The 16,583-nt window shown below is 44.6% G+C and overlaps 1 protein-coding gene across 1 annotated transcript in view; it reads right to left on the reverse strand.

Annotated features, from left to right (window-relative positions):
• Positions 1-1,950, reverse strand: part of lrig3 (leucine-rich repeats and immunoglobulin-like domains 3) — a 26,441-nt gene extending 24,491 nt beyond the window's left edge. Inside the window, 2 exon segments of the mRNA XM_061229257.1 lie at positions 1,469-1,703; positions 1,867-1,950. Coding sequence (XP_061085241.1) covers positions 1,469-1,668 — 200 coding nt within the window. The 5' untranslated portion in view covers positions 1,669-1,703; positions 1,867-1,950.
• Between the last annotated feature and the right edge of the window lie 14,633 nt (positions 1,951-16,583).

The raw sequence follows: 16,583 nt of genomic DNA on the forward strand, positions 1-16,583 counted from the left end.
CAATTAGAAATTACACAATTGCTGCTGACCCAGGATTTTGCTGTGAATGAAGCGATTTACTTTCAGGTCACCACACAGCATTGTTCGCCTTGTCACTGACGAAGACTATTATCAGGAGTATTTACCGAAGTGACTGAGCGCCGCTGAAATAAACGTATGCAAATAAATGCAGTTATTAATAATAATCTGAAGTCATTTTAGTTTACAAGTATATTTCGACATTACATTGCTTCATTTATGAATAGGCCGACAACGCCGGAGGAGAAAGGCCCACATTTTTTTTACCAATTTGACGTTCTTTTGTAAACGAATGGAGTAGACGTAGAACAACAACAGGCTCCAAAGATTGATTAGACGACAAAGATATTTCACAAATTAACTGCCGTTGAGAAATATATTCATCCTTACTCTTTTCTCAAACAGCCGGGCCAATGAGGAGTAACCCAACTGGATTAAGGCGTTATCTACAACAATCACTATTCTTAAACGGCTATCAGAGCACACAAACCGCGTCTGGCACCCCACAGGTCGGCCAACGCCACTGGAGATTTCTGTCCCCATTTGTTTTCCAGCAGGGCATTTACGTCTCAGCATGACCCCCGAGCGGAATCCGAGCGGTTTGCTTCATTGGATTGAAGCCCTGTCTGTGTTCCCCCCCCCCCCCCCCCCCCCCGAAAGGTGACAAATGGCAAACTCGCAAGATGCAAATAGCCTTTGCTACACTCAATGACACTTTCACTGAATATGCATATTGGAACATTATTTCAAACGCGAGTTGAGGCATAGGCTATGGTACAATCCAAATAACAACACAGGCTATGCGTTTGAGGCTAAAGTTGTGAAATATCACAAAGCGTTATGCTACCCGTCATTAGTGGGGTACTTTGTTAAAACTTCCAACGTCCTGTTTTAACCATCAAACTTAATGGCTTTAATGCCTAAGCTACGTGAATTATGCAGAACCATGCTATTTCAAGTGGCATACAGGTTTGAAAAAAAATCAGTATGAAACTCAATAAGTTCAGATCATTATAATGGAACATCAATTGGTTGTTCCATAATGAGCAACATGGCCTTTACACCTCCAGAAACATGATTTGCTAGTCGCCTACACGACCTATGGGTATAAAATGGCAGAGGAACATTTTTCATTCTCTCTTAAACTGATAAATAAATAAATACAATAAAATAAAGTAGGCTAAATAAATAAATAGGCCAGAACTTTACAAATATTTTCTCCAAAGCACAGTTCCGAAGGTGGCATGGCACTATGAGTGAGACATGGGGGCGAAAAAAATACATAAACCACGATGTAAGTGCAACTTGCACGTGTTCATATTAAACGCAAAAGTATTGTTTTGTCCTCACGGTGCAGAGCCCGTGCAGGCATAGGGGTACGCATGCAGGTTAGTAAAATCACATTCTCTCTCTCTCATAAGCGAGTACCAAACAAAAGCTATTCACTTACAGCTGTACGGTCCACGGAGGGAGATTGTCTGGGATCTTCCCCAATTTCAGCCGGCTACAGTCCACTTGGTCCCCAACACACCGACACGGAGACGGGCAGGCCCTTTCGCCCACTCCAAGAGTAAATTCCAGTCCGGAAAACAGCAGAAAAACGATGGGCAACTTCGCAGCGTCGAGTAGTAGCTGCTTCGCAGCCGACATTTTTGACGCTCGCTAAAGTAGCCTACGCCTAAAAACTAAAAAAGAAAATATTTTCCTAAACACACGGGTGTCGAAATTCCATAGAGAAGAATAACGCATTCACATTTAGCGACGGTGTGTTTTGTTATTCCGAAGCAGCCCTTCTTCTTTCAGTTGAAATGGTAAAACAGTGAAAGCACAGACCACACTTCTCCATACCTCCAGAAAACTTTTTCTGCCTGTACCTCACTTCGCTCTCGCAGCCGCGATTACATGCCAGACTCCCCATAGCGAGCTCGCCCAATGGATTTTGCAACTGAGGCACATGACTCAAAAACAATGGTTAAGGGGGGTGGAGGGGGGGACGTGCGAGTGGGATTCGGGAAACGTAGTCCAAATAGATCAGGGAACTAAGTAAACTTTTTAAAAGTGAAAAATCCACCGTCGATGTTTTCGCTGGATTGCTGCTTCCATGCAGGCATTCATAAGGATTCTTGCGCATGCTAAGCGAACTAAAACAGAAAGGCTGACCAAACTTTAACCCAAACAAGGCGCAACATGTAATACACATTTAAAGTTGCTAATATTGGCCGTATAATTATATATACATTTTTAAGCGACTTATGGTATTATTCGTTTGAGTCGGTTTCTTTTAAACCCTTGTGTTCCGTTTAGCCAACTTATTAGCACCCGTAAATTGTTACCCTTTGTCAAGTATACACAGGGATTTAATTGCGATTTCAAAGCAATACAGAAATTTTAATTACGCAAAATAAATAAATAAATAAATAAATAAATAGGATCTTTGTGATCTTTCTATCAATTACAAACAATATACAGAAAACAATACATATGGTTCATGTTTGCCATTTGTCGCTTGATCACATTTCACATTGAGTGTCAATTAAATAATAATAATAATAATAATAATAATAATAATAATAATAATGAGGAGGACATTGCTAGAAAACCATTCAATTCACTCTGACAGCCAAAAATGTCAGTTAAGAACAGTTGAAAATGAAACGCACACTGCTTGACAGAAGGTAAATGTACAAAATAAAGTTTAATAAAATGGTGCAGTTACATGGTGGGACTCGAACACACATCAATAAAAAAAATAAAAAAATCAAGTATCTTGGTCAATGTATGCTTCATAAGATTCGGCCGCGTTCTGGCTAGAAAAGTTAACGAGGCGTGCGTGAAAGTCACTCGGAACCAGCACTACTGTCGTGACTGGGGTGAAATGCCCATGATGATTCAAGGGGCCCACAAAAATTCCAGTACTCCCCTGATCGGACCTCTCTTGGTTCCCTGGATCCCGATGGGAACTACTGGCGGCCTGTAGTGTAGTGGATAAGGTACATGACTGGGACCTGCAAGGTCGGTGGTTTGATCCCCGGTGTAGCCACAATCTGCACAGCCGTTGGGCCCTTGAGCAAAGGCCCTTAACCCTACATTGCTCCAGGGGAGGGCAGTCTCCTGCTTAGTCTAATCAACTGTATGTCGCTCTGGATAAGGGCATCTACCAAATGCCATTAATGTAATGTAATGTAATGTAACTGCTCAAAGGCTGCCATGTTTGACCATGGGACCATGGGCGCCAGAGCACAGGATGCCTAAACGGGAAGGGATTTGCGTGGCCCTGGAGTCCCTGGAGTCCCTGGAGAGTCACTGTGGAATCAAACTCCTGACAGGCATCGCTGGCCTTGTTTTTTCAGCTAGCATTCTCTGTAGTTTGGCAAACCACACTGGGAGTTCTCGTATAAAGCACACGCATTTAAAGCATCTCAAATTATGATTTTGTTCCTCTTTAGCACCTGTCGTGTTCGTGTTGTCTGGTAAGATTAAAGTAGAACCACACTTTGATACAAATGTATTTTCGTGTCATATTTTGCCAGCGACTAATAGCAAAATACGGGGGTGAAGTTTAACCTACTTTTCCTCACATATGTAGGGTAATTGGTCAGAGAGAGATTGCTCTGAGAAAATGGGACGAGGGCGAAATCATTGAAAACAGCCGCAGGCCTGCTGGTACAGAGCTGCCCAGTCGATTCAGCTCACCATCAACAGTGTGATGCCCGGCACAGACCTGGTACTGGATTTAAATAAATGTATAAACTGGTTGATAAAAAAAGCCAAACTAGGGACGGGAGTTATAGCAATAGCGATAATCTCTGTAACGCAGAACATCACCTACATGAAACTGGTGTAAACTGGCAGTAATGATGCTACGTCTCTTGGCATTGTCCCTCCTCATATAAACATTAAATAAATAAATTTAAAAAATAGAAATAATGAAAGATGAGAGATGGGGGGGGGGGGCAGAACCTTCTAGATAGAGAAAATGGAATGCACTTCCCTTCTCTTTGTTGACTTTTCCAAATAAAACACAACGTTGGAAGCGCGCCGGAACCCACACAGAAATCGTAACGGGCCAAACAAATCTTCCGTCCATCTCTCATCCTAATCGCCCCGTTCCCTGGTTGGCCATTGTTCCCTTTTGTCTAGATACTTCACTTGAATTTTCTCAAGTAAATATCCTCTGAATAAAAGCATCTGCCTCACAGGTGTATGGTGCTGGAGGTGCCCAGAGCCAGCCTGTCGTCCAGTCTCCCAACACTGGTCCCGGAGAGCCACAGGGTCCGCTGGTTTTCATACTCTGCACTTATTCACTTAGAGCCGTTTATCACAGTTAACTCACCTCAGCTGGTTACCTGGGTCTCAACTGGGTGCTAATTTTAAGGTGAAAACTGAAACCAGTGCACCCAGTATCTGCCCAGGACCACAGCTGTAGTCTGTACTCTCAGGAGAGTGGTGAGCCAACTCTAACTGGTCCTTTAGTAGCTGTAATTAAGTGCACTTTTACTAAGTGCACTTTTGAACACTCCGCTGTGAAGCAAGCAGTGCGCCAGACCACGCTGTAAATGGGCTTGCTTGCTGCACTCTGGACTTATGCACTAATGCAAACGGCTGCATCAAACGGCTGCGTACCTTAGGGCGGCCTGTAGCGTAGTGGTTAAGGTAAATGACTGGGACACGCAAGGTCAGTGGTTCTAATCCTGATATAGCCACAATAAGATCCGCACAGCCGTTGGGCCCTTGAGCAAGGCCCTTAACTCTGCATTGCTCCAGAGGAGGATTGTCTCCTGCTTAGTCTAATCAACTGTACGTCGCTCTGGATAAGAGCGTCTGCCAAATGCCAAATAATGTAAAAACAAACAAAATCACACTGAATGAGCTGAAATCACACTGAATGAACTGAAATCACACTGAATGAGCTGAAATCGCAAACTGAATTAACTGAAATCACACACTGAATGAGCTGAAAGCGCAAACTGAATTAACTGAAATCACACAGAATCAGCTAAAATCACACTGAACGAGCTGAAATCACACTGAATTAACTGAAATCACACAGACTGATCTGAAATCACACTGAACACGTCTGCTAAATGACAAAAATGTAAATGTAAATGTTAAATGAATGAACTGAAATCACACACTGAATTAACTGAAATCACACAGACTGAGCTGAAATCACACCAAATGAGCTGAAATCACACTGAATGAGCTGAAATCACACTGAATGAGCTGAAATCGCACACTGAATGAGCTGAAATCACACTGAATGAGCTGAAATCACACAGACTGAGCTGAAATCACACACTGAATGAGCTGAAATCACACTGAATGAGCTGAAATCACACTGAATGAGCTGAAATCACACACTGAATAAGCTGAAATCACACCCCGTCACTGCGGTGCTTTAAGCTCTGGCGGCCCTGAATGAGGATCTCTTCCCCCAGCCGTGGGAGCCCGTCTCCAGGCCACAGGCAGCCTTCAGGCCTCAAACTCTGGAGCCCGGCGCACGGCTCGGAGAAGCAAGGCCCCAGGAATTTGGACATGTCGACCGAAACCAGGGAGGTCCCGTCAAAGTGTGGACGGAGGGTATTTGCTGAGTCTGCTTCCCCCCCTTTGCTAGTGCTCAAAATGGCCGCCGGCCAGCCATTATGCTCAGAATAGCAGCAGCAGCAGCAGCAGCAGCAGCAGTGTTTACCCAGAATGCCCAGGTGTTACCCAGCCAGGAAAAACAGCGGGGTGGAGAGCGAGGGGTGTAGCCAGGCAGAGGCACTTTACAGTAAATAATTCGGCTGAAGGTCTGAAAGCGGCGGGCTGTAGCCGTGCTCACAGGGCTGGAACAGACACGTCAGGCCTGGATTCCATTAAACTCAGTCGCCGGAGTCAGGACTCACAAATAAAGGCTTGCCGTCGTTGACAGAAACAGTTCGGCGTGTTGGTTTTGGTTACGGTTTGATTTGCCGAAGCGCATTTCCAGTCAGATCAAAGATGTTATTTCGCATTTTTACCTTTTACCTTTCCTCAAAGGAGCACAATGAGAAGTCCCATACAAATGTTTTACTTTTTATTACAGGCCTTTAGCAGACACCATCTAGAGCGACTTGCACACTTTTTGCATTTCTAATATAGTATCCATTTTATAGGGCTGGATGTTGACTGAAGTGATTCAGGTCTGGTGCTTCGCTCGAGGGCACGCCAGCTCGAGTCCTAGCTGGGAATCAAACCTGCAACCTTACGGTTTTCTGCATGTTCCTGGGCTCTGGCTCAAGCGCGACACGTTGGACAACAGAGACCTGTCGTCAAGGTAACATACGAGCCCCTGTGCCGGTGTGGGGCAGCGGCCGGTGAGCGGGCGGCATTCCAAACGCGGTCCGAGACCCCAAACAAACAAGCCACGCACCCGCCGGAACAGCCCATAAAGCGCCCGGGGTCCTGCCGCATTCTTCACGGCTGCGATACCCCGCTTCCCGCGATTATTGAAATGACATCGACTGCGGCTTTCAGGTAGTCGCCAAACAGCCTTTTCGGCAATCCTCAGGTTCCTGCAACACACCTGTTTGACATCGTTTTGGACTCTGTGCTCTATTGATCTTGCCTGGTGCAATCGAGCCAACCAAGAGGACTAGAAGGTGGGGCTTGCACTTTGTGAGAGCATTTCGTTGGTTCCAAATTCCAATACTCCGGACAAGCTCAGTAAAGCGTACAAAAGTATTTGAATCCAAAACAATGATGTAGTTGTCTGTTTTACAATCCCATAGGCGGTTCCACATCTGTATTTTAACATGTTAATCTAAACAATGATTTACTGAGAAAGTTCACAATCTGCCGGGGCATTATCACATATTTTAAAGAAGAAATAAGTCAATTTATTGCCGCTATTAGTTTTTCAAATTGTCCACACTATTGAGGGCATTAGGGCAAACAAAGAATGCACATCACTTTGACTCTTCGAGCTCTATTCAGTGTCAGATGGAGCAAGCGTGGCACGTGCCTCAACAACAAATGGCTTTCGGGTCACTTGGTATGTTGCTTTAGGGCAATATCGAATCTGGTCAAATTAATTACTGATTCTTCAAAGCAATAACCGCATCACTGGCCTGAAGGTCAATAACAAAATCAGTGCTGGTGCTGTCTGATCTTTGAGAGATTTATTGTTTAACATTGGTTTAAACATTTACTTCAAAAGGCTGTTGTGCTTAAAGGTAATCAGTTATTTACCAAAACAGTGTCATGTTTACTGTGTCCTTCAGTGAAGGAGTTTTTACTTTCTCACCTTTCTCGTTGCTGAATACATTGGTGACAAGCTGGGATTTGTGGCCTAGCACACACTACAGTTTTTCGCTGATGCATATATTCAGAACAGTTATAATGTTACTGTAAGCAGACCAAAATGACTGTGGTAAGCCACTCCACTGAAGGGTTTAAAAGGATGGCTCACATTCTGGGCTTATTTGATATTATTGAGTGTATGCTTTTTGTATTAGCCCAGACATCACAAAATGAATGGACAGATTACATTTAAAGTGTTCATAATAATTAATACAAATATTCAGTTTATATAGTGCAAAACCAAAGAAAAAGATGAAACATATACACACTGTACAGGCTGTCTGATACCCACTTCACAAAATATCTAAAATATCTTTAATTGCAAAACAAACCCCCAAAAAAAAAAAAAAAAAAAAAAAGACCACCTCTTTACCTGTTCTTTGCCCAGGGCCGTTTGCAGCACTTTTCAGCATTATGCGCGAGGGCGGTCACAAGCTAATGAAACCGCAGAGAACACGGTTACGCGGTGAACCCCCAAGGAGGTCCCCAGCAGCAGTGGAAGCATTTGGAGCGCAGTAAAGACACAGCTGTTAAAACAGTTAGCGCAGCTTGACCCTTTCTGGCGATTTCAGGGGACCGGCCACAGGGGAAGGGGAACTGTTTCCATGGTAAATCTACATTAGCGAGCGTAGCATGATCCCCCCCCCCCCAAAAAGGGTCCCGGAAAAGCGAGTGCCAAGAGTGAACCGAGCCGAGCGATTGGCGTGTAATACGCGCATCAAAATGGCCGCTCGTAACCCCGCTCGCATCAAAACGCGCAAACGAAAAACAAAAAAACAGGAACAAAAGTTTATGGAGTTGCACCAAATACCTGTGGTTGTTTCACCATCTGCTCCCCCCCACCTGGCCGGTTTAACGACCTTTATGTGGTGGAAGTTTCCATGGTTTTATGAAAAATGTTATCCCTCCCGTCTTTGCTTTCGAACGTATTCCACGTGCATCTTTCTGAAGTGGGGCCCCGGCACGATCGCACTGTATGCAGAAAACAGAACATTCCTCCCCCAGAGTCTCCCTCTCTCCTGCTGAGGACCCGAGGGCTGCTCGGCAGGGCCTGAGGAAGCGTTCTTTAGTGTGGAATACCCGGGGGACCTGTTGGCCAACGATGGAAAACCTGCGCCTCCAGCTGACCGTACAGCATTCCCTCCAGCTACCTATCGTTGCAGAGTCGTTAAAACATTGTAGTCAAACTTATAGTCGTTACAGAGCTATTCCCTGTAGTTAGCCTTCGTTGTAGTGGGGTTAGAATATTCCCTCCAGCTAACTGTCGCTACAAAGAAGGTAAAACATTCCCTCCAGCTAGCTGTTATTACAGGGAGGGTAAAACATTCCCTGCAGCTAGCTGTTATTACAGGGAGGCTAAAACATTCCCTGCAGCTAGCTGTTATTACAGGGAGGGTAAAACATTCCCTGCAGCTAGCTGTTATTACAGGGAGGGTAAAACATTCCCTGCAGCTAGCTGTTATTACAGGGAGGGTAAAACATTCCCTCCAGCTAGCTGTCGTTAGAGAGAGGGTAAAACATTCCCTCCAGCTAGCTGTCATTAGAGAGAGGGTAAAACATTCCCTCCAGCTAGCTGTCGTTAGAGAGAGGTTAAAACATTCCCTCCAGCTAGCTGTCGTTAGAGAGAGGGTAAAACATTCCCTCCAGCTAGCTGTCGTTAGAGAGAGGGTAAAACATTCCCTCCAGCTAGCTGTCGTTAGAGAGAGGGTAAAACATTCCCTCCAGCTAGCTGTCGTTAGAGAGAGGGTAAAACATTCCCTCCAGCTAGCTGTCGTTAGAGGGTAAAACATTCCCTCCAGCTAGCTGTCGTTAGAGGGTAAAACATTCCCTCCAGCTAGCTGTCGTTAGAGAGAGGGTAAAACATTCCCTCCAGCTAGCTGTCATTAGAGGGTAAAACATTCCCTCCAGCTAGCTGTCGTTAGAGAGAGGGTAAAACATTCCCTCCAGCTAGCCATCATCGGGTACTCCCCTCATTCTCCTTTCAAGGCGGGGGGGACCAGAACACCTGAGGTCGGGAAAGAGATCCAGTGGAGCTTCACAATCAGCACCTGCGAGGCGGTTCTGCAGAGGGAGGGATTCTGGGTGCCTGCGGGAGCAGCTCCACCTCAGCCGGGCCTCCGTCCGGCTGCAGGCCCACCCTGCATGAGAGGCTCTGCTGTGTGCCATCACTGCCTGCTGCCAAGTGGAACAAAATGTGGATAGACCTCACAGCTCGGAGTGGAAAACTTGTGCAAGTTTGTGGATGTGTGTGTTACGCATGTGTCTATGTCTGTGTGTGTGTGTGTGTTCATGTGTTGTGTGTTGTGTGTTATGCGTTTGTCTTGTGTGTGTGTGTGTACATGTTGTACGTGTGTTGTGTGTCTTTGTGGTAGTGATTGTGTGTTATGCGTTTGTCTTGTGTGTGTGTACATGTTGCACGTGTGTTGTGTGTCTTTGTGGTTGTGATTGTGTGTTACGCGTTTGTCTTGTGAGTGTGTGTGTGTGTTGTGTGTGTATGCGAGTTTGATGAGTGTGTGTGTTTTTGTCTGTCACACGTGTGCGCGTCATTTGTCGCGTGTGGGTCGGGAGCGTGCGTCGTGCGCGTGTGCGTGTGAACCCTCGTACACGCGCATTGATTACAAGCACGTGCGCAAATCGTGTTAAACAACCAACGAGCAAAGCGGCCGCCTTTCACAAAACGGAAAACAGAGGTCGCGGGAGCTGTGCGGCGCGTCGAACCCTCACCGGCTCGGTGACGAACTCTTAAATCACCTCCGGAGCGGGGCGAGTCAGAGCATGCGCTGAGTAATACGAGGCCACGACAGTTTCCTGCCACTTCCTGTCTGACGCCATCTTTTCTTGCCCGTACAGATTAGTTCAGGTAATGCACTGGGGGAGGGGCCCTTACACCGTCCTTCAGAAGCTCTCAAGCAGAAGGCTAACGTTTACGGCATTGGGGCCTTGCTGCTCAATATAGCAAGCTGGTTGTATGCAGGAGAAAGAATTGTTAGTTCTGGTTCTACAGCATCCAGTGACCTCTAAAATGCAAACGGCAGTGTGTGTGTGTGTGTGTGTGTGTGTGTGTGTGTGTGTGTGTTTGTGTGTGTGTGTTGGGTGAGGGGGGGATTAACTGCCTGCCACCCTGCCTCAGTTGCCCCTTTTTCTCCCAAACACACCACAGCCCCAGAGACTTGGTAAATGGTAAATGGCAGGCATTTATATAGCGCCTTTATCCAAAGCGCTGTACAATTGATGCTTCTCCATTCACCCATTCATACACACACTCACACACCGACAGCGATTGGCTGCCATGCAAGGCCCCGACCAGCTCGTCAGGAGCATTTGGGGGTTAGGTGTCTTGCTCAGGGACACTTCGACACAGCCCAGGCGGGGGATCGAACCGGCAACCCTCCTACTGCCAGACGACTGCTCTTACTGCCCGAGCCATGTCGCCCATGTTGTGCTTTAACTGGTGACACTGGGCAACCCTTACGACACAACCTCAATTCCCAACAAAGGGAAGCTACCCCCTATTTACTTATTTACCTCCGAGACATCGACTTCCATCTCTGTTGTAAAAGCACGTGGGACTTCGGGCTCTGGTGCATAAAAATATCAGATAACTGTGTTGCAGTGAATGGTCTTCATGGGGACATTTTACAAAGAGGCTTTTGGGCCCAAAAGAGCAAGGAAACATTTCTGAATGTGTCCGAAAAAAGACAGGGCTCACATACTTCTCCCAGAACACCAAAAGAAATAGTCTTGCATGCTGCCAGAAGACACATACTTACACCCCCCTTCTTGATTGGGATACTGCATATGCAACATACTCTGTGAACGAGCCTCTCAGATATTATGTAGAAATGCAAAACAGAAAAAATAGAGAAATGACTGCACTGCCCACTACTGAATCAGTGTGTCAATTGCACCTTGGATTTGCTGTGACATTTATTCTGGTTTGGTGTACCCTCAAGTCTTTTCCAAATACCCTAAAATGGGTGAACCATAGCTTTTTGAGATGTCAGGTAAGTGCAGAAAAACCCTTTAAACTTAAAAACAATATAAATTAAAATGTTTCCAACAGAAAGTAGGTTTTAATGGGGGTAAATACTGTGATACCTCGCATTGTTTACAACCCGGAACCGTGTTTACTTACATCATCACTGTTATGTACACTACTGAGGGTCCAAAAGCAGACCAACGGATAATCGAAAAACGTAATTTATTCAGTCCAAGTTCAGAGCCAAGAGATCATTTGCATAGAGTTGGAGACGTGGAGACAGGTGCGAACACTTTGTTGAAACTAAGCAAGTAATCAGGGATAGCATAGGAAGGCGGAGTTATAGAACAGCATAGAAATCTAGGAGATAATGTTATTTAGTTACGTGATTTCCGGAAACCGGAAGTGACGTATATTACCGAAGCCGGAAGTGACGTATATATTCATATTCTTTATTTTTTATTTTTATTTTTTTTTTCTTACTTCCAGCTTCTCTCATCATTAAATGTTTCTTGCTGTTCTATAACTCAGCCTTCCTATACTACCCCACAAAAACAAAAAACTAAAAAATCCCTTTGGGTTTTCGAAAATATACGTCACTTCCGGTTTCGATAAATTTGCGTTATTTCCGGTTGCGAATAATATACGTCATTTCCACTTCCGGTATATTCCTGAAAACCGGAAGTGTTGCAGTGTTAGATACAATCTGTCCAAAGTGACAGATACTTTGGACGCTGCAATTGTTAGGATAATTATTATTATTATTAGATATAATTATTAGATCGCTAGTTTGCATTAATAATTAGCAGTTTATATAGACGTGCTCAGAGCGACGCTTCCTCCTATTTTGGAATGGTATGGTGTGTCAGCACCAGAGTCTGCTCTCTCCCCTTCTCTGCCCTGGACCCCATCCCCTCAAACATCTTTCAGGCAATCACGCCTGACATCCTCCCATTTGTCACCTCCCTTGTTAACTCCTCTCTGTCCTCTGGCTGCTTTCCCTCATCATTTCATTCAAGAGGGCCTACATCACCCCGCTCCTAAAACCCACTCTTGACCCCTCCTACATTCAAAACTACCGTCTCTCCTTCTCCTTCCTTTTCTAACCAAATCCATTGAACCAGCCGCCTCCAACCAACTCTCTTCCTTCCTCTCACAGAATAACTTGCTGGACCCCCACCAATCCAGACCTGGCCACTCGACGGAGACTGCACTCCTCTCTGTCAATGAGTCCCTTCAGGCTGCACAAGCAACCTCTCTCTCCTCTGTCCTGATCCTTCTTGACCTCTCTGCGGTGTTCGACACAGTCAACCACTCCATCCTCTTAGCCTCCCTGGCATCTACAGGGATCTGTGGCACAGCCTTAGAGTGGATCCAATCTTATCTCTTTGGCCGGTCCTCCCAGGTGTCCTGGGCTGGAGGAGTGTCAACCCCTCGCCCCCTTGTTACAGGAGTCACCCAGGGCTCAGTCCTCCTCTTCTCCATCTACACGAGATCCCTTGGCCCCGTTATCTCTGCTCATGGCATCTCCTATCATTGTAATGCCGATGACACCCAACTCTTTCTCTCCTTCCCCCCATCAGACACACAGGTCTCTACCCGTGTCTCCGCCTGCCTGAGAGACATCCAGAGCTGGATGGGCAGCCACCATCTAAAGCTCAACCCAGGTAAGACGGAGGTAATCTTCGTCCCTGCTTTAACCTCTCCCTTCTCTGATACCACAGTGACCTCATCCCCTAGTGCAAGAAACCTTGGAGTGGTGATGGACAACAGGCTATCCTTCTCCGAGGACATCGCTACGGTGACCCGGGCGTGCAGGTTCTTCCTGTACAACATCCGGAGAATCCGACCCTTTCTCACCACCTACTCCACTCAGCTCCTTGTTCAAGCAATGGTCCTGTCCTGCTTGGACTATTGCAATTCTCTGCTGGCTGGCCTTCCAGCATCTGCCAGCAGACCCCTACAACTGATCCAATTTCAATTTAAAACTTTGGTGCTCGCATACCAGGCAATTAAAGGATCAGCCCCTGTATATATTCAATCCCTTATCAAGACCTATACACCAACAAGACCCCTCCGTTCTGCCACTTCATGCCGTCTGGCGCCTCCCGCTCGCCACACCTGCACTTCACGCTCACGACTGCTGTCTGTCCTGGTCCCACGGTGGTGGAATGACCTCCCGGTGGATGTCAGAACGGCAGAGTCTCTAACCTCCTGAAGACTGAAGACCCATCTCTTCAGGCTACACCTTTCCCTCCCCAACTCACAATCACCATGATTAGCCTTAGACTGTAATGGCACTTATGTATAGATATTGTTACTTGTATAGGTATTGTTGTTTTTATTGTATTCTCTGGGTTTGGCAACATTTGCAGTATGAGACACAACATATGGTAGGTGTTAACAAAGTTGGTTTTCAAAAAAATCTTCCATTGCTTTTACATGAATATTGCACAAATATGGGGGCCTATTAAATGGTTTTAATGCAATAAGGATACAGTAGATTTTTGAGCACGTTTGAAACTTTTTTTTTTAAGTTTCACATTTTTTAGCATTGCACATTACATTTTGTGTTGTTGAAAGGGGGAAATGTATTCATGCAATTCCTCATGATTAATTAAGTCAGTGTCTCAAACACAGGCAGTGGTAAAAATGGTAAATAGACGGCATTTATTTTGCGCTTTTATCAAAAGTGCTTTCCAATTAATACCTCTCATTCATCCATACACTCACGCTGCCATGGCAACCACTAGACAGCCTCCATCCTCCCCCTACTGCTGCCCCAGTGACTGGATTGTGTCATCAGGACAGATCAGGAGTTGTTGCACTCGTAAGTTAGGGGTGATAGCCAGGGGCGGTTTGAGGATTTTTTTTTTACCGGGGTGGGAAAGGGGGGTCCAAGGGTTGTCTGGGGGGGGGCACCATATCTGGGGTGGCCACCTGGCTTCACGCGCACAAATCATTTTTGGGGTTATTTATGTGTTTTATTGTTTCATGTGCAAAAGTCTACTAAGCATTACTAGTCTACAAAAACATAAATGAATAGGCTATAGTGTTGGCATATACTATATATACCATACGTATATATATATATATATGATATATACATTAAATATTGTTATCATAACACAATTAGATATTTATGGACCAAGAAGAAAAACAAATTGTTTGGCCATATTTAAGGGCATTAAAGTCATGGACTGTGTTTGGCAGAACAAACTACATGATGTCGAGCAATCCCTGCCATGGCACATCAACATAATACAAATATTTACAGACTTGTTTCAAGTCTGTAAAGTCTGTTTTGTTTGAGAAGAAGAATACCATGAAGTGACTGGATAAGTAACACATGCATCAGAGCTGGTGAGAATGTGATTTTGGACAAAGAATGTGTATTATCATCATGATGTACCGGAGATTATTACAATAAATAATGCTCTGACCTATAACTAAGCCTCTTCAAGAATTTGCGGTCATGAATGTCTAACAAATTAGCTTAATAAAGGATTAATGAAATGAATTAAAATTATGATAATACACATTGTTGCTTTTTCCAAAATCACATTCTCACCAGCTCTGATGCATGTTACTAATCCAGTCACTTCAGTTAGTCTTCTTCTGAATTAATACAGAGAACACAAACTCGACATAATGAAATACACTCAAAATAACGACATAAGACAAATTATCTTCATTGAAATTAAATCTTTTAAAACAATAGATGGGTCAGACACAAGGTTTCTCTCGATAGTTAAATGTTGTAAAGCAATATTTTACTAACTACTAGTAATTTAGATATTGTACAGTACTAATCCGATTAATACACTTACTGTCTGTCTAACTAAGAAACCAACAGTCACTTAAATTGGATAGTTTAGATTTACATTATTGGCATTTGGCAGACGCTCTTATCCAGAGCGACATACAGTTGATGAGACTAAGCAGGAGACGATCCTCCCCTGGAGCAATGCAGGTTTAAGGGCCTTGCTCAAGGGCCCAACGGCTGCCCGGATCTTATTGTGGCTACAATCAGGTAACTACATAGTTTTCCACGCTGTTCTAGAACTCCGCCTTCCTATGCTATCCCTGATTACTTGCTTAGTTTCAGCGAAGTGTTCGCACCTCTCTCTTACTATCACTACGTCTCCAACTCTGCAAATTAACTTGTGTTTGGATTATCCGTTGATCTGCTTTTGGATCCTCAGTAGCTACCGTACATAACAGTGATGATGAGTCTCCGGTAGGGGAGGGGCGATGCCCTGTGCAAAAACGCCGACTTTAAAACGGCATACAGAAGAGGAGTGAGGATGAACTGCATGAGTGAGTGAATTTCTTGCGTGTGTATTTCAAATTGAATTTTCAGAAATGCGCATTTGTAAATTCAAACACTTACCAAATAATATATACGTGATGTGTGGTAGAGTAGCCAAGTTTCTAAACCTGGGTGTCCTCGCACAATCGATATTAGCATACTGTATCTACGTTCTGGGAAATAGCAGAAATAAGTTAGCTAAACAGACCAACTCCAAGAGCAAGTGTATTTCTTACAATCATATTGGTAAATTATGAACAATTCTAAGAATTACAGTAGTGTGCAGTGAGGATTATATACTTAACGCAATGAAGATAAATCAGAAACCAAGTACTATTAAGTATTTATTTAATGTAATATTGGTTCATGTAGATGAAAAATAAGTAAACAGATAACAATATAGTGTGAAAACAAAAATAATAGAAAAAAGTCACCCTTTGCCACCCTTTGCTTTGATTAGAGCATTGAATCGTTCACATATTTTTTAAATTCTTCACTCCATTCCATATTGTTTGAAGTTCATTGCAAAGAGATTCTTTCAATGTTACAACAGATTTATTTATTTTGGTATCCAGCAAATCCCAGATTTGCTCAATCAGATTAAGGTCTTGAGCGGGCCAAATCATAAGTTTTATATACTTTTATGGGGGCGACATGGCTCAGGCAGTAAGAGCAGTCGTCTGGCAGTCGGAGGGTTGCCGGTTCGAGCCCCTGCCCGGGCTGTGTCGAAGTGTCCCTGAGCAAGACACCTAACCCCCAAACGCTCCTGACGAGCTGATCGGGGCCTTGCATGGCAGCCAATCGCTGTCGGTGTGTGAGTGTGTATGAATGGTTGAATGAATGGAGAAGCATCAATTGTACAGCGCTTTGGATAAATGCCTGCCATTGTTATGTCACCAGATAATTTTTTTCATCAAGTGACCAACCGGCATCATGTCAGGCTACAATGCGGCT

The sequence above is a fragment of the Conger conger genome, chromosome 19, assembly GCF_963514075.1.
Source record: "Conger conger chromosome 19, fConCon1.1, whole genome shotgun sequence".
Taxonomy (NCBI): Eukaryota; Metazoa; Chordata; class Actinopteri; order Anguilliformes; family Congridae; genus Conger; species Conger conger.